We start from the raw sequence: 22,822 nt of genomic DNA on the forward strand, positions 1-22,822 counted from the left end.
CCCCTCACCACGTTGAACTGTAGGGCTGTAGGACAGCTGCCACTGGGGTCACCACGGTTAAGCTTAGATAATCACAGTCCCTCTCCAAGCTGGGCTGTCCTCTGCCAGACAGGACACTTGAATGGGGAGGTGCTGGGAATCACCACCCCTGCATCTTTCAAGCCCTTGTTGTTGGCACTAATCCTCGCATGATCTCCAGGAAGGTGGTTTTCCTTTGGTTTACTATTTTCCTAAGTAGAAGCAGTTCTAGTGGCGTCCATGTAGACTTTCCCACCATAGCCCTCACTCCTCTCATCAGGGCACCAGTGTGGGATTCTGCCTGCTGCTGAGATGTCCATTCCAATTATGTATTCTGGGAATTCCCTGATGCAGTGGTTAACAAATCTGACTAGGAACCATGAGGTTGCGGGTTCGATCCCTGGCCTTGCTCAGTGAGTTAAGAATCCGTCATTGCCATGAGCTATGGTGTAGGTTGCAGACATGGCTCGGATCCTGCATTGCTGTGACTCTGGTGTAGGCCAGAGGCTACAGCTCTGGTTAGACCCCTAGCCTGGGAACCTCCATATGCCACAGGAAGCAGCCCTAGAAAAGACAAAAAGACAAAAAAAAAATGTATTCTGGAACTGGGGTGGGGGACACAGAGGGTTGGAGGACCCACTTGAGATAGGCCTGTGCTAAAACTCCATTGGTTCCCCCCACCTCTGTAAGCCCCAACTCTTACTGGGGACCATGGTGACACTCTGGGTCTCCTGGAAGTAGTGTCAGGTCAGACCCAGTGTCCAGGAGTCCCTCAAAGTCCTAATTACTTCCCTCCCCTGTATGCTGTGACCTTGGTAAAAAGCTCGAGGTCCTTTGGGGAAAGGCAGGGAAAGAGTAACAGTAGAAGTGGATGGCAGTGGGGGCAGCCCTTCCTGAAAGTCACCTGGCTCCCCCTTCACTATAACCTGTAAGTCTGAGCACTGACTGAGGGGCTGTGACTGTTCTGTGACTCAGGGCAGACTTCCCTTCCCCAGACCTAGAACTCTCATGCTTACACAGTTGGAGTAGTTTGTCGACCGCTCAGCTCAGCCCTTTCCAGGGGCACCGGGGTCCATGGCCCAGCACCCAGGTCTCCTCAGGTGGATGCTTTGACACAGTAACTGTGCCCAGCTGTTCTTGGTAATTAAGTGCAGCCACTTGGTCCCTGCCACCCCAGACCCAACTACCCCCTGGCTTTCCACTTTCCTAACTCATGCTCAGCTCTTACTGAGTTTGGCCACACAGAACGTTAATCACAGAGCTCTTCTCACAAGTCATAGGTCTCACGGCATGTGAGAGGTGTCCTCTGTCCCATGCTGGTTGGAGGGTGCGTCTCTGCAGTGAACCAAGGCAGCTATAGCATTTTAACCAAATTGTTGGCCTATGTCTTTCAGTCCATATTTCAGCCAAACAAGCAAACAGCTGGAGCCTTTCCAAGCCTTTAGGTGCTCTCAGTGCAGGCCCCTAGGGTTCTAGAGGAAAGAACTGCCAGCCTCTTCAAACAGCTACTCTCCTGTTGAGAAACAGCTCTGGCTGCTACTGGGCCTTGGCAGAGGCCGGGTGTCTGACCATGAGTCACCAAGGTCCCATGTGACTGAGCTGCCATGGTGAGGTGGGTGCTTCTGACCACAAAGCCATCAACTTGGGTGAGCCCAGCAGCCCTCCATCACCAAGTAAGAGTGAAACTGAGGGCACAAGGCACACACAGGAAGAAGTGGCCCAGTTCCTACCCCACCACACCCCCCTCCTGCACCTGGCCTCCTGGGAAATTTAACTCCCTCCATCAATTAACCAAGGAAGTGAAGTATCAGGCCAGGTCCCAGCTGGTCCAGTCCTTCTGGGATGCCCCTGAGGGAGAAGGTGAAGGGAAATCCTCCCAGTGGGCATGGGGGGCAGCAGGTAGTGCCCTCTGCTTGGAAAGCAAGACAGCCAGGTGTGCTCGTGGGCTGTGGTCAATGGTTAGATTGGACGGTCACAGACTTGCAAGGAACATGTTGGAAAATCGGTGACAGGTGGCATGTGGACAGATCCCTCTGAACAGGCAGAAACCATGGAAATACATTTTGTCCCATGTGAGCGCTCACCAGAGGACCCCACTGTGGGGGGAGGAGGGGTTTCCAGGACCTGGAAACAGTCAACCTCCACTCCCGGCCAATCTTGTCCAAGTGGCCATGGTGGGAGGGGCGGAGGTGACATGTGGCTCAGCATCATGGGCCTCCACTGGCCAAGCCCACCCTGACCACAGCCCCTGCTGAGAGTCCAGTCGGCCAGCAGCAGAGATCCACCCTGAGCCCCTAGTAGGGCCTGGTCTCTGCGTGGTCAGACAGCTCCCTAGTGGCAGGCTGGTTATAGTGAACCACTTCTGCCACAGCCAGCGGAAAACAACACGCCATCCAGGTAGGAGGCTAACAGCCCAGACTTTCAGGAACAGGGGCCTGAGTCACCCACTGGGTCAGAACCACAGCAGCTGAGCTGCTTGCTGAGGGTGACAGAAAACACATCGGGCAGCAGGAGAAGGTAGTTAGGAAAACCAGCCATGACCAGTTACAGAAACGAGGACTATAAACGGTGTGACAATTTCTTCCTTGTTCTGCTATGAATCAGTGTGTTTAAATACAAATATAGTATCTTGATTTCCTTCCCTCTCTTATCTCTTATCATGTACCATCAGTGATGCCAACTTTATACCAAAGCATTTAAGGTACCGGACATCACAGAGACATGAGAACGTCTCAGAGGACCACCGCTCCTCCTGGGGTGGGGGCTGGTGCCTTCGCAGAGGCTCATGGCATAGTCGGTTCACGCCAGGTGGGAGGGAGCTGTTTTTACCTGGAGGCTGGGTTTGGGTCACTGAAACAGGCACAGGTGCCAAGCTGCTGAGGGTGGGTGGCGGTGGTGTTTTGTGTCCTCCTGGCCAGGCTGCCAGCCAGTGTTCGCACATGGTCCAGACGCTGCATGAAAGTGCAGATGTGATCGCCTCCCACACCCAGTGGACCCGGAAGAAAGCAGCTACTGAGACTGTGTGACGGTGCCCTAGGCCACTGCCACCAGTTGGGAGCCTACAGGGCGAGCAAGGTTTCCTGGGGAAGAAAAATTTCTGCCTCAAGCTGGCAGCATCAGCCTGTTGGCCCTGAGCTTTTAGCTTTCTAGCCTCTATGACCATCACATGGGCCAACCCTGACACGAACATTTGTATCTTCTTCTCTCTCCAACTGTTCCTCTTTCTCTAGAAAACCAGGACCAAACAAACCAAAAATTAGTTTTTCAGTAGTTAGAAGAAGACATTATTCCTGTTTTAATATTCAACAAACTGAAATCTAAGGGACTTGTCTAAGGTGACATAAAGTGAAAACACTAGACAACGGCTGATGTGAGCCACAATGCCAGCCATCACTGCTGGTCTGCCAGAGAGACCAGGCTATGAGGATATTTTCACTAAACTGCTTCAGCACATGTTCCCTCCAAAAAGTTGCCTGTAAAACCTCGAGTGCCGTTTTGAGATCTGGGCATCGTGCTTTCTGGACCCTTCCTTTTCTGCCTGAAGATGACTTGGCCCCCGCTGGCCAGCTCTGCTCTCATAGCAGGCAGTCCAGTCGCAGGGCATTGGTGGGAGAAGGTCTCAGAACAGGTCCAGGACAATCCAGCAGTGGGTCCAGGGCAGTCAAAAACCCCAGAGCCAGCACAGGCAGGGCTGCCCAGCCCACATGTGGCCGGAAAGACACAGGTTTCCATGGCCCTGGCTGACCAGATGATGGCCAGACTCCTCAGAGACTCATTCGTGGGGTGGATGCAGTTCCCAAGCCCTTGAGAATGTGCCACGTGGTCTGTGGCTCAGTTACACATTGTGCATAGACTCCATGGCAGCTGCACCTGAGATGCAGCGCTGGTTTCTGGTCCCCTGTGTGTGGGCCTGACCCACAGGAGACCAAGGGCAAGTCTCCCCGGGACATCAGCGTGAGGATGGGGCACACACTGCAACCCAGGCAGGGTGAGGTCAGACCCAGTGCACTCCCACCCAGGTTCAATGCCTGCATGATTCTCCCTGTCCACCCACCAATGGGGCTGGCGGGGCTGAAGCAGCCAGTGCGATGCAGGAGGGCACCACCTGTCTCAAAATTACAAGCATATTGAACACTGGTCACAGAGACCCCCAGCCGCCAAGCCACAGGTGTGGCTCACTTGGTGAGCTGAGGCCCCACGGGAAGGGGGAAAGGAAATCCCACGCCAGCGGTTCCTCACTTTAGGAAACCTCACTTTAGGTTTCTTTAGCCTGCATATTCCTGTCTTTTGTTGTTGTTGTTGTTTTGTTTGGGGTTTTTTTTTGTTTGTTCGTTTTGCTATTTTAGGGCCATATCCACGGCATATGGAGGTTCCCAGGCTAGGGGTCTAATCGGAGCTATAGCCACTGGCCTATGCCACAGCCACAGCAATGAGGGATCCAAGCCACGTCTGTGACCTACACCACAGCTCATGGCAACACTGGATCCTTAACCCACTTAGGCCAGGGATCGAACCTATATCCTCATGGATCCTAGTCAGGTTCATTAACCACTGAGCCACGATGGGAACTCCCATTCCTGGGTTTTCATTGGACATATTCTATCATACAGACACACATGTTTAATCAGGCAGGTGTGGTTAAAAAAGGACAGTTCACCTGCAAACCCATTTCCACAAGGTCCCGACTGCAGGTGGGCCTGCTTGCTGCTGTCCTGGCTGCCAGACCAACCCAGTCCCCCAAGCCTTAGCTATGAAGGCCACACTTCCTGCCTGGGCTTGCTCGGGTGGTTCACTACTGTGTGGCTCCCTCTGGCTTCAGTTGAGTCGTGTGGAGCCAGAGGCAGACATCCGCAGGGTCACAGTCTCCTCTCTCAGGCTGACCACAGGACCTCCTGCCAGTAGCTACCCTGGACTGCTCACCCCCCAACTCCTGGACAAACCCCAAGCCCCAGAGGTCATGGCCTCAGGGGAATGGGGAGGTACCACAAGTCACCACACTGGAGCCCAGAAAGCACCGAGCCCAGAGTCCTTGGGCTGCCTCCTTGGCCAATGCTGTGTGACCCCAGGCACGTCTCTCAGCATCTCTGAGCCTCAGGAGCTGCAGTCATGAGAAGACTTTTAGAGGCTCTTTCTAGTCCTAATATTCTATTATTTTGTGAAACAGAAACTAGCTCACCCATAAGCAGAAAGTTTTCCCAGTCCATAAAGTCTCTCTCCTAACTCTGGGAGTGAAGCTTTACGGGCAGCTGGTTTTTTCCACTCTGGTTAGTTAGCAAACATCACCAGGTGGCTTCTATGCACAAGGCATCCTCCAGGATCTGCCAGTCAGGAATTGAGACTTTTAGAAACAAGTTTTAAATCAGGACTCAGCACAAACCCACAACAGAGTCCCCAAATGTGCCAACTGCTTCTGTGTGCTGGGCCCACCCACCTCCTGTTTCATGTCCTGGTTCATCTAAACACCTCGGTTCAAATCCACTAAGCTGGTCTGGTGACTCACGATGGACATTTCAAATGCATGGTCACAAGGAAGCCCTTGCACCATGGCCCCACCGAGAACACTGCGCAGTCAAGCCCCAGCTGGAAGCCCGCCTGGGAGCAGACCTGCTCGTGCCACAGGGGAGGCTGCCACGGACGGGGAGAGGGAGGAGGGGACAGCTCAGGGACGTGCTTGGTCAGGCCTGACCTCCACCCTCCCTTGCCTTGTGCCTGACAACTCCCAGCACTGACCAGGCCCAGGAGTGGCTTCGCCACCTCCCGGTGGCCCTTGGGCTTCCCACCTGTGGGCCACCTCCTGGGTCTTTGTTCAGGCTGAAGTTCCCAGGAGGCCTCCCCTTCCCAACTAGGTGCCCTCAGCTCCCCATCAGGCCTGCAGACCAACCCATAGCCCTGGACTGGCCCCCACTTGACTCCTCACCATCAGCCCCAGTGCCCAGCGCTCTCCCAGCACCTGCCATGACCATGACAACAAACTGCGTGAGTTGGGGCCAACCTCCCCCGGCTGGCCAAGGAAGGCTTTGGAGTCACTCACAGCAGCAAGGGCCACAAGCTACTTCCTTCCTGGGGCCCAGCACTCCCCTTTCTGATGACTTTTCCTGGAGTCACCCAGGTGCTGATGTCTCACAAGGCCTCGAAGACAGAAAACAGCCACTGATGGACATGATAGGAGAAATTTGGTAGTTGTTTTGAGCACAAAATAGATTTTTTAAGTGAAAAAGGGCTAACAAATTCTATGGAGCATCTTCTTAAAAAGCCTCCAAGATTTGGTTCCTACTCTGCAGTGTGTAGATGCCACAAACATTATTCCAAAGGTCGTAACCTCCTTCAGAAGCACTAGGTCCAAGTCCTCGGATGGGAAGACCATATCGCTCCCACTTGCTGCACCTGTGCAGGTGTAACCTCCATGTCCCCACATTGGGGCCTCCCAACCCCTTGGAGGCCCCCCATGCCCTAGGGGCCTCCCCATACCCCCTGGAGCCTCTCCACACCCCTGGGGCCTCCTCACCCACCTCCTATCCCCTGGGGGCCTCACCACCCCTCCTCCCATCCCCTGCCCCCATCCCCACCTACCTATACCCCTGGAGCCCCCCATGCCCTGGGGGCCTCTCCATACCCCAGAAGCCTCCCAATACCCCCTGGGGGCCTCCCCACCCCTCCTCCCATCCCCTGCCCCCACCCTCACCCCACCCCTGCCTGCCTACACCCCTGAGGCCCCTCATGCCCTGGAGGCCTCTCCACATCCCTGTGGGCCTCCCCACCCCCTCCCTTTCCCTGGGGGCCTCCACCATTCCCTGGGAGCCTCTAAGCCCGGGGGTGGGAGGGGCTCCCATCTTGCCATCCTGGGCCCTGTGTGCACAGTGGCCCCAGGGGCCTGCTTCAGACTGGCTGCTTCACAGTCTACATCCTTCCAGCTCTCCCTAGAAGCACTGGCCCCTCCCACTGAGGGCCACCCCCAGCAGACCTGTCCCCAAGCAGGACAGATCCCTGGTCAGGCCAAATGGACCCAGAAGAACCTCTGGTTCTGGGTCAGAACTACCATCCCAGGCCTCTTCTCATCCACATGGGCTAGGGGACCCAGCCACAGAGGAGTTGGGCAGCCCTGTAGGCAACTGGGGGCTGGGCCAGGAGCCAACACAAGTAGGGTGGGTGGGTAGGGTGTCAGGAGAGCTGGCTGGGGGGACACACTCTGGCTGATGACCCGCTCCAGCACCTGCATCTCTCTGAAGCCCCCCCCCATAAGCCTGGGCTGAGCCAGGCTATGTGCAGGGCCTGCCTGAGCAGGGATGAGGGCCTGACCCCCACAGGCATGACTAGCAACGCCAGCCTCCCAGGGGTCCCCACCCTGAACACAGCACCCAGGAGCCTGGCCCATTGTTGGCTGGGTGTCCCCTCTTGTGCTGGCAGGGCCGAGTGGAACTGCAGCAGAGCTGGGCACTGGGAAAGTAGGCTCCCAGGTTGGAGTCTCTGTGGACAGTGGGAGTGGAGCCTGCTGTCTTTTCCTGAGGGAGATTCAGTAACAGAAAGCACCTGGAGGGCACTGCCATCACACGTAAACAGTCCTTTGCTGTAGTAAATGTTGGCATAGCCACGATGGGGTTGCCCAGAAGCAGACCGGAAGCAGATTCCTGTGTCCTCAAAATTGGGAGGATTTGTTCAGCTCAGGGTCAGCCAAGGCCCCGCTGGGAAGGCCTCTGGCTCGGAGCTCACCACCCAGCTTTGCACCAACAGCCGCCACCTGGCACTTCAGCTCGAGATGGCAGCTGTGGCACTTTGCATTCTGAATCAGTTAAGATTTACCTGGGGTGCAGGAGGGAAACATCAACAGGCGCCTTTTTAGACCAGTGTTTTTTTGCTTGATTTGAGGTGAGAAATGAAAGCCATGGAGACCACCACTTCTCTCCCGGCTGTGATGCTGATGGTCAGGGCTGCCCCTGAGGACACCTGCCCACCAAGTCTCACCAGAGTCACTTCACCTCTGGCCGGGAGTGCAGCATAAACCACCCCCAAGCTCAGCTGGCACAGTGGCTGAAAACGAGCAGGAGTCAGCTGAACTAAGGTGACACATCGGCCACTTTCTGCAGGAGAGGCCTTTTTGAGTCCCAGGGACTCAGAGGCTCCTTATGATGCAGGAGAGCTGTCAGCACAGGTGACATGCCCCCAGGAGTCCCTGGGCAAGAGTGAGGGGGCGGGATGGAGTATGGCTCCCAGAGGCCCCGTGGGCCTGGCCTGGGGCACCACTGCTTCCACAACCCAGGCAAAGGACACTTGGGGCCTAGACCCAGAGAGCTCCAGAGAGCCACCCCCTTCCCTCCCCATGTCTGCCCCTGGTTTCTTCTCAGTGGCCAGGAGACCCAGGGACCCATCCCCAGGCAGGATGTCAAGTGAGAGGGGGGACCACCCGACCTCGTCTCCTTGGGGCAGCATGATAAAAGTATAAGATTACAACAGTTTGACTTCAAGCAGATGTGGACATGAGACTTGGAGCAAGGATTCACTTCATGGACAGGCACCTGCTGGTCTCAGGAGGACACAATCGTGGCCTCTCCTGCACCAGGGAGCACGGCAGTAATATCCCTCTGGAGCCAAGGGTCAGGTGGTGAGGAGGACCCACAAGCACGGGTGGAGAGGAGTGGGCATGGCTCCAGGGGTCCCGGCAGGTGGCCTGAACAGCCCATGCTGGACTGGACACTCCCCTCCTCACTACCTGGCCAGGGGGGGCACTCTCATCAAAGACTGGCCTCATGCCGAAAATTCTGAAAAGATCCATGGTTCGTGACACAGCCAAGAGAGCATGAGCATGAGCTGTCTGTACAGCAAGGCCAATGAGGAGAGTGGCTGCTCCTGGGGACCTGGCCACCATCCAGCACAGCCTGGGCAGCTCAGTGGCCACCACTGGACATCTCATGGGCTTTAAAAAGCCAAATGTGAAAATATGTAAAACAGCTCATCAAATGTTTTTTACAGATCACATGCTGGAATGCTAACATTTTTGGATACTGGGGCTAACAGATTATACATTAAAATGAATTTCACTTATTTTGCCTTTAAATTTTCAAAATTGTGGCTCCTAGAAGATTTGAAACTACAGATGTGGCTCGAATGGCTTTTTTTGTGTGTGTTTTGTCATTTTCTTTAGGGCTGCACCTGCAGCATATGGAGGTTCCCAGGCTAGGGGTCGAATCAGAGCTGTAGCCACCAGCCTACACCACAGCCACAGCAACATCGGATCCAGGCCACATCTGCCACCTACACCACAGCTCACAGCAATGCTGGATCCTTAACCCACTGAGCAAGGCCAGGGATCGAACCCTCATCCTCATGGATTCTAGTCAGGTTTGTTAACCACTGAGCCACGACAGGAACTCCTTGAATGTCAGCTTTATTGGACAGCACTGACTCAGAGACCAGGACTCTTATTCTGGCTCATCTGCTGTCTATCTGGTGGCAACTGGGGCAGGCTTGGTGTACTCAGATATCTTTTGGGAAATAAGCCAAATTCCCTTCCCTGTTAAAGAACAGCTAAAATGCTGTCCACACAAGCCAGGAGGCTGGCATCCTCCTTTGGCTGCTCCTTGGAAAGCAGGCCTGGCCCTGCAGTTGAGTGGTCTGTGCACTGCCTGGGGGTGGCATGCTGGGGGAGGGGGTGCTGCTCAGGTGCTCACATGCAGATCTATGGACTTAATACTAAACATGCTGGCAGCTGCGATAAGTGTCTAATCACAGCAAAGTGAGCGTTTTACAATGATTTTCCAACAGAAGGAACTAGAGCCTCTTAAGGAGGGGACAGCTTTTTTCCCATTTTCATGAAAACTGCAGCTGGGCTCAGGGCAGGAACCTGTGGCCCATCTGATGCCACTCCCACGACCAGCTGTTTGCTTGCTGGTTTGTGCCTTGATGCCTTGGTGACTGTATCACCAAAATGTGCCAGAGGTACAACAACCAGCTGGGCTCAGGGCCAGGGGTGGCCTGGGGCAGGGCGCCACTTACCTTTTCACTTTTCCTCTCATCTGGTTTGCCTCCCATGTTGGTGGGGCTGGATGTGGACGGGCTGCTGGCAGGGCCTCCTCCTGCCTCCCCGTTGAGGTTGGCGGCACTGACGTTGGGAGGTGTGATGGCCGAGGCTGCTGACATGAGCTGCATGGCCGGCCGGGGGCTCTGGGCCCCAATGGCCGTCTGCACCGGGGACTGGTGGATGTGCTGTGGGGACCCCACAGATGGGGGCCTGAGGCTGGTGGAGGGCAGGCGGGATGGGGAGTTCTGTGTGCGCAGGGGTGACACGGTGGCGGTTGGCCGGTCCTGAGTCTGGGCTGAGTGGGCAGCTGGAGCACAAGGTTGGAGAGAGCAGGAGGGAGGGAAGGTCAGTCTTGGCCCGTCCTCCCTGTGCCCACGGCCACCTGGCCACACGCCGCAGGTGGAGGGCGGAGGCCAAGTAGCCCAGCCCGCACTGGCTCCTGCACCGAACAGCCCACCCTCACCAGGAGCTGGGACATGGCTGCCAGGGTTGCCATGAATGCAGCAGTTCCCAGTTTTCTTCAGCCTTTGAGCTGGAGTTCTCTGCTGAGATGAACCATACACTCAGATTTCAAGAAATAATCTGTTAAACAGTTCACAGACCTGAAGTCCATGGAGGAGCCCTGGGTCATTAGGCACCACCGCATGTAAGGTGGCCTCTGTGGGCACCATGGTTCTGCCTAGTCTCCACCTGGCTTCTCATGCCCCCACTCCTTTCCCAGGACTCCTGTGCCCCCGGTCCCTCCTCCCTTCCCTGGACTCCTGTCCCCTGGCCCCCACTCCTTTCCCTGGACTCCTGTCCCCTGCCCGCCTTCCCCCTCATCTCTCTGCTTGGGCTGGTGTTTGGTGTCTCCTCATCTCTGACACCTGACAGCTACCATGGCAGGTTCAAGCGTGCTTTGTGGTTCTGATTCCAACTCGCTTGCACAAGAGCCGCTTCTGCTCTGCAGGTCAGTCATGGTTGCCCCCACCCAAGACTCTCCCAGCCCCTCCGCTCTCTTTCCCAAAGTCCTGTTAGAACGACGTCACCCCGCCCTATGCTCTGGACAAAGCCCTCTGCATGCTCCCCACTGTGGCCCAGACCCTCAGCTGTGTCCAGGCTAGGATGTCACCAACAGGGGCTGCACATTTAAATATGTCCCCTTTCCAAAGTTTTAAGTTGTTTCTTCCATATCTAGCAGTTTCTGATTCACATCCACATGCTGTTTTACTTTTTTTCTTCATAACACTGTGGTTTTTCCTTGGGGGAATGGGTGTTATTTCTTCTTCCTCTTGGAGTTGCTTAACTGTGCTGATCTCAAAGACCTCCAGTTTTCCCTCCTGCTGCTCAGGCTGCTGGCTGTGGGGATGCGTGACTCTCCCGGGAGCTTGGTACAGGCTCCTCCTGAGACTGTTTCCTTTCCTTTATCCCCTCCTGCAGATCTGCGGCTGCTTCTCCATGGCCTGTAGAACCTCCAGTCAGAACTAGATGTAAAGGGGGGCTTGAGCAGAGGGTTCCTTGAGATCTGCGGGGGAGGTGCAGGTCTCATCCTCAGGCCAGAGCCAGACCCAGCTCCAAGTCCAGGTGGGGCCGACCCCTCTTTGCACCCCAGGAAGGGGCTTGGCCCCTCAGAACCTGTACAGCACCCCCAGCCTCCGATGCCTTCTGGAGCTGCCAATCCACGTGGTCCTGCAGGAAGTAAAATCCAGCCAACACTACCTGATGTACCCTGGAGCCCAGCATCAACTCACTTGTGTTTCATTTCTTCACATCCCTAAAGTTGCTCCTTGAAATCCCCAAAATCAACCTCTCCCTGTTGAGAAGACAGGGGATTTCAACCCTAATGGTTCTTCCTTTTCCAAGCCCTCAGCTTGCTTCCCAGGCTCCTGAGTGGCCTTCAGTTCCTCACCCCCTCATTCTACCAAATGCTACCTGGACGTGACCAGAGATGATGACACCTGTCAGCAACCTTACTAACAACACAGAAAAAGGAGCTACTGATCTAGCTGTTTATCGCCACACCAATGCCACACTGATGACTGCAGCTTTATAATATGTCCTGAAGTCAGGGTTAGCGTTCCAACTTTGTTGTTCTTCTCAAGGTTGTTTTGACTATTTTTAGTCCTTGGCATGCCTGTATGGACCTGGGAACCAGACTGTCAATTTCCACAAAAAGGCTGGGTGAGATCTTGATGGGTATTCCACTGTAGCTACAGGTCAGTTTTTGAAGAATAAGCACCTTAACAATATTAACTTTTTAAACTCATGAATAAAATATGTTTCTCTACTTATTTAAGACTTCTTTCATTTCTTTAACTTGCAGTATTTTAGTTTTCAGAGCACAGGTCTTTCCCATCTTTTATCAGACTCCTAAGTAATTCATATTTTTGATGCTATTATAATTGATATCATTTTTTAAAATGTCAATTTTCAATTGACAATATTCACTGCTGGTGTAGAACACCAGGCTGACTTTTGTATGTTGATCTTGTAACCTTGCTGAACTAATTTACTGCCTCTACAAGAAGCTGTGTGTGTGTGTGTGTGTGTATGTGTGAGTGGATTCCTTAAAAGGTTATGTCATTTGCAAACAGTCTTACTCCTCCCTTTCCAATCTGCAGGCTTTGGTTTCCGTTTCCTGACAAACTGCTCTGGCTGAAACTTACAGCACAATGCTGAATACAAGTGATAGGAGCAGATGTCCTTGCCTTGATCCTGATGGTGGGGAAAGCTTTTGGTTTTTCACCGTTAAGTCTGAGGTTAGATGTGGGTTTTCATAGATGCCCTTTATCAGGTTGAGAAGCTCACTTCATTCTCGTTTTCTGAGAGTTTTAATGTGCAGACATGCACAGAACAGCACAAATTTTGAGTCACCCAATGCATGTCTTTGTTTTGCATTCTACTCTGATGTTAATTTATGTCGGATTTTGTCAAAAAATTTTCCACATCAACTGAAATGATACTATGCTCATTTTTTAGTTTGTTGATGCACTGAATTGTATTGATTATAAAACATTAATCAAACCTTAAATTCCTGATATATTACCCTTTTTTATATTTACTGTTGTATTTGACTTACTAAAATTCTGCTTAGACTTTTTCCATCTCTGTTTTGAGTGATGTTGGTTTTTAGTTTTATTTTTTAATGTCTTTGCCTGGTTTTGTAATGAGGGCAATGCTGGCTTCATTCAAAGAGTTAGGAAGCACTCTCTCTTCTTTCCAATGATAATTGAATGGAGGAGTTTCCATTGAATGGCTATAATTTCTTCCTTAAACCTTAGGTGTAATTCACTAATGAAAACTCTCAGGTCTGGAGTTTTCTTTGTGAAAGATTTTAAACTAATTCCATTTATTTAATAAATACAGGTCTATCCATATTTTTTAGTTCATCTTAGGTTATCACTCCATGTTTCAAGAAATGTATCCATTTTGTCTAATTTGCTGAGTTCACTGGCATAAAGATTTTTTTGTAACAATCTTATTTTTCTGTAGAATCTGAAGTGATGTCAATTTTATTACTCATGGCATTGATCATCTGTGCCCGTCTTCTTAGTCTTTATCCATCTGGCTAGAGGTTTATCCATTCTGAATCATCTGGATCCTCACTCTGCCATCTGTTAGTGAGGTGGCCACAGGTAATTCATTTCATCCTTCTGAGCCTCATTTTCCCTTTTGTAAAATAAGAAAACAGAATCTACCAGGATGAGTTGTTTCTAAGTATTTAAGACTGTAGTCTATGTGATACACACACACACACCTCACTCAGGAGCAACAGTTTGGTATGCACTAATTCAGTGTTCATGGAAACCTTAGAGAACATAATAAAACCACATAAAAATTTTTTTAATGTAATTCATGTCATGGAGCAACGGCAATGATTTCAGCTAGGAACCACAAGGTTGTGGGTTTGATCCCTGGCCTCACTCAGCGGGTTAATGATCTTGCGTAGCCATGAGCTGTGGTGTAGGTCACAGACACAGCTGGGATCCCGTGTTGCTGTGGCTGTGGCATAGGCCAGTGGCTCAGGTTCCGATTCAACCCCTAGCCTGAGAATCTCCATGTACTGTGGGTGCAGCCCTTAAAAAAAAAGCAAAAATAGGAGTTCCCGTCGTGGCGCAGTGGTTAACGAATCCGACTAGGAACCATGAGGCTGCGGGTTCGGTCCTTGCCCTTGCTCAGTGGGTCAAGGTTCCGGCGTTGCCGTGAGCTGTGGTGTAGGTCGCAGACGAGGCTCGGATCCTGCGTTGCTGTGGCTCTGGCGTAAGCTGGCAGCTACAGCTCCGATTCGACCCCTAGCCCGGGAACCTCCATATGCCGCAGGAGCGGCCCAAGAAATGGCAAAAAGACAAAAAAAACAAAAAGCAAAAATAAACAAACAACAACAACCAAAAACCCATATAGACTGTGAATAATGCGATCAACTGTTTATCTTGTTCCATCCTTTTAGCTTATTTATGGTTTTACATTTTAAGTATTAAAAGCTGTTTCCTGTTCACCGCATATGGTTGGGTCTTGTCTTTTTTGATTTTTAACTTTTTTGTGTCTTTTTGCCTTTTCTAGGGCCTCACCTGCACCATATAGAGGTTCCCAGGCTAGGGGTCTAATTGGAGCTGTAGACGCCAGACTACGCAGAGACACAGCAATGCAGGATCCAAGCCACATCTGTGACCTACACAACAGCTCACAGCCACGCCGGATCCTTAACCCACTAAGCGAGGCCAGGGATTGAACCTACAACCTCATGGTTCCTAGTCGGATTTGTTAACCACTGGGTCACGATGGGAACTCCCCTGTTTTTTAACAATTGCCACATGAGGTTGTTTAGACCATTTACATTTAATATGATGATTTACATGATTAGATTAAAACCAACATTTTACTTCAAGTTTTCTATCTGACCCATGTGTTCTTGTCCTTGTATCCCCTCCTTTTACCCCCTCTTCTGGGTTAACACAAGTTTCTATGATTCTACTTCAGGTACTCTGGTAGCATGTTTGCTAAGACTCTTTGTTTTGATGTTTAGCAGTTGCCTGAATCTCTATCTCATTGTCATCTACCTACCTGTCCTCACACACAGCACACAGACAGGCTCAGAACTCCTGACAACACAAATGGGCCTCTGTGCCTCCCCCGCCTTTGTGCATCTGCCATCACATTTTACTTTTATGTACATTTTAAAGCCCAAACTGCACTGTTTCTATTTTTGTTTAAGCGGCCAGCTATATTTTGAAGATTTTTAAACAGTAAGGAAAAAAATCTTATGTATTTAGCCATGTAGTTACCATTTCCAGTGTTCCTCATTCCTATTTCCAACTGGTATCATTCTTCTTCCTAAAGAACACCTTTGGATATTTTTCACAGTATGGATCTAATGGTGATGAAAACTGTCAGCTCTACTATGTGTGCATAATTCTTTATTTTGCTTTCATTTATGAAAGATATTTTTGCAGGGTATAGAATCAGAACTAGACAGATTTACTTCTTTCAGGACTTTTTTAGTTTCCCAGTGTTTTCTCACTTGTAGCATTCCTGATAAGAAACCTACTGCCATCCTCAGTTTTTTTCCTACTTTATGTATCTTTCTTCTTTTGCCACTTTCAAGGTTTTCTTCATCACAAATTTAGAACAAGTGGATCCTAATTTGCATTAGTTTTCTCCATGTTCCCTGTGCTTGGGATTCACCAACTGTCACTGATCTGTGAGTTTAGTTTTCATCAAATTTGAACAATTTTGGTCATGATCTCTTCAAATAATTTTCCTGTCTCACCCTTTTTTCCTTTACTCTGGGGACTCCAATTACAAATATATTAGGCCATCTGAAGTTGCCCCACTGCTTACTGATGATCTGTTGATTTTTTAAAATTCTCTTTTATCTCTTTGCTTCATTGTTCATAGTTTCTACTGCTACAACCTCAAGTTCACCAGTATTTTCTTTATCATTAATTCTGCCTTTAATTCCAGCCAGTGAAAGCCTTGATCTTACACAGTGTAGTTATTTCTAGAAGTTTGATCTTGGTCTATAAAATATCTAATATGTTTCTACTTAACTTTCTGAGCATGTGGAAAGCATTTAGAACATCTGTTTTAATGTCTCTGTCCACTGACTCTATCACCTGTTTGGGGTCAGTTTTGGTTGAGCTCATCACTGTGCAGCTTACCTGCCTAGTATGTCTTTATTGCCATTAGTCACAGGTGGGATTAGAGTGGTGCTGTCACTACCAGGTGAGGCCCTTCTGCATGGATGACCCAGTGCCCTGAGAATCTGCTGGTGGAAACAGCACACTTCCAGCAGTGTGTGTCTGGGGGACACCAATGGCTCAGAACCCTTCCGTCACTGTCTGTGAGGTCCTACACATACCTGTGCCCTCTGGTTCTCAGTGTCCTGGTCCAGGGACACTCTGCACCTCTGGAGTTTTACTCTGTGTAGCTCCCTCTTCTCTGGGGCTCCGTCCTTCAGCCACTAGCCAGCTACTGTCACCCAGACTCTCATCTCCATGTCCCTACTTGAGGGCACCTGCTGGGCTCACCTCTGTTACCCTCTGGATGCCAACGCCTGATTTTCTCTGCAGGCCCTGAGCTGGGACCCTCCTCTCTGTTCCCATCTCCCTTGGATCACTGACCCTCGTTTTCTGGTATCTAGTGTCTCACAAACCACTGTTTTACATATTTATTTTTTCAGTTGTTTCTGGTGGGAGGGTAAATCCTGACATCATCACTTTACCTTGATGGTAAGCAGAAGTCTAGCTTTATCCCTTGGATTAAAAAAAAAAAAAAAAAAAAACTCTGATTATACCTTTTTTTTTTCTTTTTAGGGCTGCACGTGCAGCATATGGAAGTTTCCAGGCTGGGGACAAATCGAAGCTGCAGCTGCCAGCCTATGCCACAGCCACAGAAACATTGGATCCGAGTCACATCTGAGACCTACACCACAGCTCATGGCAATGCTGGATCCTTAACCCACTGAGCGAGGCCAGGGATCGTACCCATGTCCTCACAGGGACAATGTTGGGTTCTTAACCTGCTGAGCCACAGTGGGAACTCCTGATTATATCTATTATTTAAAAGCCTCTCAGAAGCCTCATTGCCCTCAGGATAAGAACTGAGGTTCCTCAAAGTGGTGGAAGAGAACCTTCCTGATCTGCCCCATCCCAGTGTCACTACAGGTTCTTAGCATCCAGCCCACACTGAGTTTGTTTCAGATCCGTGCACCTGCTGGCTTGGAGCCTTCCATGTGTTCTGCCTCACTCCACCCCTGCACACTGGCTCCACCACTTGAAGATCTAATGTCATACTGCAGCGGAAATGAATCCAACTAGGAACCATGAGTTTGTGGGTCCGATCCCTGGCCTCACTCAGTGGGTTAAGGATCTGGCGCTGCTGTGGCTCTGGCGTAGGCAGGAAGCAACACCTCCGATTAGACCCTTAGCCTGGGAACCTCCATATGCTGCGGGTGTGGCCTTATAAAAACAAACAAACAAACAAAAATAAGTAAACTTGGCCTCTGCAGAGAAACTGTTGTTAACACCCAGCTCCTCCTCCCTACCTCTGCCTCAGTCACATTAAAGTAGGGGGAGGGGGGAGAGTATGAGTCACTCCAAAGACCTGTGGCCTCTTGTCTCTGTGCTCTTCCTGCCAGTCCCTCTGCCGGAACTTCCATTCTGCTTTGTCGTTCTCATAGCTCCTACCTGCCCTTTAGGAAATACGGTAGTATCACCTTCTCCTGGAGATGTTCCATAAGCCCCTCCCTATGAGTGAGTGACACTCCCCTTAATCCCACCAAGGCCTCCACCACAGTGCTCTTCAAATTCCACTGTAAGCATCTGTCTCTTTGTTCCCTCTGAGTGGGGGTGGATGAGGTCTCCAGTTCTCTGTCCTTCCAGACCTAGCAAGGCACCTCTGCTTACTCAGCTCCCTCCCAGTGCTTTGTGCTATTGAAGGAATGGCTGTGAAGGGTTCTTGCCCCCTGGGTGCCATGGCGTATGCAACCAGGCCTTTGTCCAACTGCCTGACTTTAGCTAGGGCTGAAATCACTGACCAAGGCCCCTCAGGTGCCTGGGTTGGGTGCTGCCGAAACAGGCAATGACTGCAGGGGGCGATCCATTATTGTGCTGGCAGCAGTGTGTTCTCCCTCTAGATGCAGAATGCAGAGGAAGATGCCATGGGAACTCTGTGGCATTTAATTTACTGATATGATGGGGGGGGGGGGGTCCCGCAGCCTGGCTGTGGCAGCAACGGCATGAGGACACTAGAGTCTCTGGCCCAGAAGGCACCAGGGAAGCCATCACACCGCCCTGAACCTCGCTCTTTCCACACGCAGAACTAACTGTTGCCCCATGGTGGTTACCATGGTAATCACCATGGTGACTGAGGACAGAGATGGAGTGTTGTTCTGCCCCAGCTGTGCCAATTTCTTTGATTCTGTTGTTACTCCATTCCATAAATGAGACAGGCAGGTCACACTTTCTCTTTGAACTGGGAACTCTGCTAGCACAGCCTGGCACAGAAAGGCCACTGAAGAGCATGTGCTGTAGAACCTGGGAGCTGGGCTGTACATACACTCCATGGGGGGCAGGCTCCCCCAAGCTCTGCTGTCACAGAGCACAGAGAAACGTGCACGGCAGGTTGTGTGGAAGGAGAAGAAGTACACAAACAGAAGAGACCTGGCTGGGGACTTCAGCTGTCCTGGCCCTGCCTAGGGGCTCCCAGGACCTACAAGACAAGTATCTTGGTGCAGCTCTGACCTAGTCACAGAGCAGCGTCAAGGAGCTCTGTGGGCTACCTTGACCCTGAAGGCTGCACCCTGGCTAGAAGCCACCAATAAACACCATCAGGTGCTCTAAGCCGCAGTGGCTGGAAGGTAACGGCTGGGGTGGGAGGTCTGGCACAGGTGACACTGCTTAGACTCTTTTAGCACAGGGACAAGTGGTTCTTCCCCAGGACTCTGGGGCTAGAGGTGCAAAAACAGAGCTCACTTCTTACTAATTTAAGCAAGACAAAAAACAAACAAAAACCATATATGAAGGACCACAGGCACCGACAGTCTTAGGATGGCAGAATCAGTCTCAGAGGCTCTACACCAGGGGAGGGCAAAGCATACCTGAGGCTTCTCTCGTACAGATCCTACCTCTGGGGGTGGGGACACACCCAGCATGAGGCTGGACACCAGGCACAGGAAGCCTACCTGCCCCATTAATGACCAGACACTGGACACAGGAAGCCACCTGCACCCCTGGAAAGCTGGATGTTTTCACTGCCACCTCCACCCTAAAAGGGATCTTGAGGCCTCTCATGTTTTGTCTCCTTAAAGGAAGTCACATTTAGGAGCATCTGTCCAGAGTCCACGCCTGTTGTCAGCACCTCACGTGCCAGTGGACCAGCAGTGTCTGCTCGTGGTGAGATGGGCTCCCAGGTGGATGGGAGCCCCACATAAGGAGGCTGGTCCAGACCAGCTAGTGGTCACAGTGCCCCAGCACCCACTATATCTCTCAATGCCACAGGCCACAGTGTCTCCCACAAAACAGTCCCCTTCTGGCAGCCTGTTGGTCGGGGTGCACCTGAACTGTGCTCTGGGTCAGCCAGTCTAGACACCTGCTCTGCTGATCACATCCATCCCACCCAACTCCAGGTCACAACCCTCCCACTTCTGAGTAGCTCATTACTTTGTCCCTTTCTGCAACCCCACTCCTGGGGCCAGCCCACTGCCACCTCTCGCCTGGACAGCAACACCTCCCTGGTCCCCAAACAACTCTTCCTCCCCACTGTTTAGAAAAGTGTCACCCTCTAGTTCAAAATCCCTCAGGAGCTCCCATGGCCTGAACGAGGGTTCCACCCCTAGCTCGCTAGAAACAGACTATTTACCTTTCTGACTGCACACAGAGCAGAAACCAGAGCCGTGGGGGTGCATGGTCCTCACTGCCCATCCCCATCCCTGAGGGAGCAGGGACAGGGCCACACCAGGGATGCCATCCCAGCCTCCAAGTCTCAGCCACCGGGCTCCGCTGTGGCCGTCACCTGCCCTCTGCTCCTCCCACTTCCGCTCCTTGGCTCTCCTCCTCCTGCCCCAAAGCCCATCTTTGTTCCTCTGCCTGATGGCTGCTGGCAGCTCCTCTTGGACCAGCCTCTGCCCAGGGGTGTCCCCTCCCCAGCCTCCATCGCAAGAGCCCCATTAGACCCTCCTCCTCCAGCACCAGAGGATCCGTCCATCCAGGTTGTGTCAGCTCTACTGTGCAATGCTGGGTCGGCTTCCTTCCAGGGCTCAGCAATTCCTCCCATGCAGGCCCCGGTCGGGCTCAGCAGGAAAGGTGCGGCCACCTTCCTGGAGAGTGAGTGGCAGGCACCTGGACACCCACCCTACCCTCGTGCCCCTCAGCAGGTCTGGCAGGAAGTGTGGCTCTGCTGTGCTGAGTGTTATCTGGACTTCATGCCTGAGCACCTGCTCTGGAGACAACTCACTGGCCAGAGTAGACTCTAGTTTCTAGAGAAACTAGTGCATTGGGTTGCTCCAAATAATTGACATTTTTTGTTCCTTAAGCCTGACTCTGAGAAGAGAGATTATTTCTGAGAAAAAGGTTGGGTTGGGAAAAGGAATTCTGTGTCATTTAAATGAAATTCAGCAGTACATTCTCCTATCCTGCGTGAACTGGAGTCTGGCGCTTGCCATCAGCCTCGACAAGGATTAAATCATGAACCCCCAGCACCCCTGAGAAGAGCTCAGGGTGAACATCAGGAGGGAGGTGCTCTGTGCTCTGGGAAAACTGGAAGAACAGGTCTGCAGACAGTCAGATATTTTTAGGAGGAGATTTTATGTGCCCTATTCTTGCATCTTCTCATATCTAGAAAAACACTACAATCCTTCATGGTGCTGTCTGCTCCTTGTAACTAGCAGTAATCTTCACGAGACCAGCAACCAACTTCTGTAAAATGTGTGCCTGGCTTTGTCAAACACACTGATATTATTCCCCCACCTCTTTGGGGTGATATTTCACAGTCCTCTGAGAACCAGCCACCTTCCAAGAGTGAGTCCTTCAGGCTATGAAGACTTAGGATGCTGGCCCAGACAGTGGAGGTACATATCAAAGGAAGGATTTTCAAGAGCCCCTAGGACTCCTCTGTTCCTGCTCCCTGCCCTTTGTTGCAAAAACTCCTGTATACCCTAGCTCCCAGTCGCCTTCTAGGGGTGGTTCCTAATTTTGCCCCAAGTAACACTTAACTCTCAGCTTTCAGGTTGTGTGTTTTTTTCCATTGCACAGGGACAGTATGCTGGCTCCACGTGTTGGGAAGTCACTGGCCTGGCTGTGTCAGGCTTCAGGGCTCTGCTCAGCTGGCTGCCAGGCTTCTGGCAGGATGGGCTTGCCCTCCTGATACATTTGAGACCTGCCCGCTTTCTCTCCACCTCACCCCACCAGGAATCTAACCTTCAGCCAGTCTGGTTACTGATGACACTGCAGGAAAGTGAAAGTCATGGCCATCCCCTCGCAGCCTCAGCACCTTGTCCGGAAGAGACTCAGGGCTGTGTCTCCTACTGGCTCTGCAGGCCCCGTGTGGGGTGCTGCCTGGCAGGCATATGCAGCCACCCCACGGTGGGGTTGCTCACGGGTGACCCACAGCTCTGTCGCTACGAGGAAGTGTAGAAATACTGGCGAATTCTCTCAGCCACTCCCACTCAGGACAGGTTACTGACAGGGCAGTACATGTCCCAGGACCAGAAGATGGAAGGCCGTGATTACAAGGAGCCCTCCGTGGACTGCTGGAGACCTGGGATTTGTGTCCCTGAGACCCCCCTCCTCCAATTTCCCAGCAGAGCGAGGCCCGGGGGATCCCACCACGTACCGGTGGGGACAGCATTCCGGGCCTGGCTGGCTGTCGGCTGGGCCGAGTGCCGCAGACAACTGCCCATCGGCGGCGAGGCTGCCTGGTGCTGGGCCTGAGCCTGGCCAGTGCTGAGGGGAAGGGCCGGCCTCAGGGCCGTGGCCGGGCTGCTCAGACTCCCACCTCCCAGGTGCAGGGTTGTGGCCATCCCTTTGGCCAGCGGAGACCCTCCAAGCACGCTGTTCCGGACTGACCCAGCCCCTCCTCCAGGAACCCTGCAGAATAAACAGAATGAATCAAGTGAGGGCACACCTAAAAGCACATCACCCAGGCTACTGATGGAGGCCTGCCTGACCCAGGGCCTCTGAGAGACACAGGCCATGAAGTCCAGGGGACAAATCCTAAAACACCAAGATGATCCCTGCAGGCATGTGAGGCCCAGCGGTCAGGCTGGCCAGCAGGGACCCTTTACGACTTGCACTGTCTATCTGTCAAAGTGAACATTTACAAAACAGCAGAAGAACCCTGAGGCTAATCAGGTGTTTTGTTCCAGAACCACAGCCTTGATGCAACTTAACAAATAGCCATGTGTCTGCATCACAAGCCAGAGTAACAGGCTGAGCCACATCTGGCACGGGAAGCGGCAGTGCCGCCATCTCCCTCAGGGTGTAGTCTTCTTGTTTCCTGGGCCTCCGGGAAGGTGCAGACAGGTCGTGGGCTTCTGAGGGTGCTGGGGAAGTTGTGCTTCATACCCCAGACTTTCCAGGTGCAGCCAGTGCAGAGTGTTGAGGAAACAGAAGCACAGGGCAGAGAGGGGCCTCTTGAGTTTCTCGGACTCGGGCTGGCCCAGACTGCGCACTGCCTTTGTCTGTGCCGGGAGGCTCCTGGTCCAGTTTCAGGGATCAAATGCCTTCCCTTTGTCCAAGAGCCGGGAAAACTGTCCTCTGTCCCCTGGGAGCCACTCGAGGGAGGGCAGGCACTGTGGCCCTGACTCCACTGGGGGAA

The 22,822-nt window shown here is 52.1% G+C and overlaps 1 protein-coding gene across 7 annotated transcripts in view; it reads right to left on the reverse strand.

Moving 5' to 3' along the window:
• The window catches only part of SH3RF3 (SH3 domain containing ring finger 3), a 206,219-nt gene that overhangs the window by 25,071 nt on the left and 158,326 nt on the right, over positions 1-22,822 (reverse strand). For 3 of the 7 annotated variants that reach the window (XM_021087103.2, XM_085018484.1, XM_021087102.2), the window contains 2 exons: positions 21,839-22,092; positions 10,006-10,337 (listed from right to left, as the gene is read on the reverse strand). In XM_021087103.2, coding sequence (XP_020942762.1) covers positions 10,006-10,337; positions 21,839-22,092 — 586 coding nt within the window. Of the gene's footprint in view, positions 1-10,005; positions 10,338-15,885; positions 22,093-22,822 lie in introns of those variants that run through there. The other 4 variants (XR_014841235.1, XR_014841237.1, XR_014841236.1 and 1 more) reach the window with 4 other exon arrangements.

This window comes from Sus scrofa, chromosome 3, assembly GCF_054392235.1.
Source record: "Sus scrofa isolate SSC_HxYL_T2T_F1_AM1 chromosome 3, Sscrofa_HxYL_maternal_Yorkshire_Landrace_v2.0, whole genome shotgun sequence".
Taxonomy (NCBI): Eukaryota; Metazoa; Chordata; class Mammalia; order Artiodactyla; family Suidae; genus Sus; species Sus scrofa.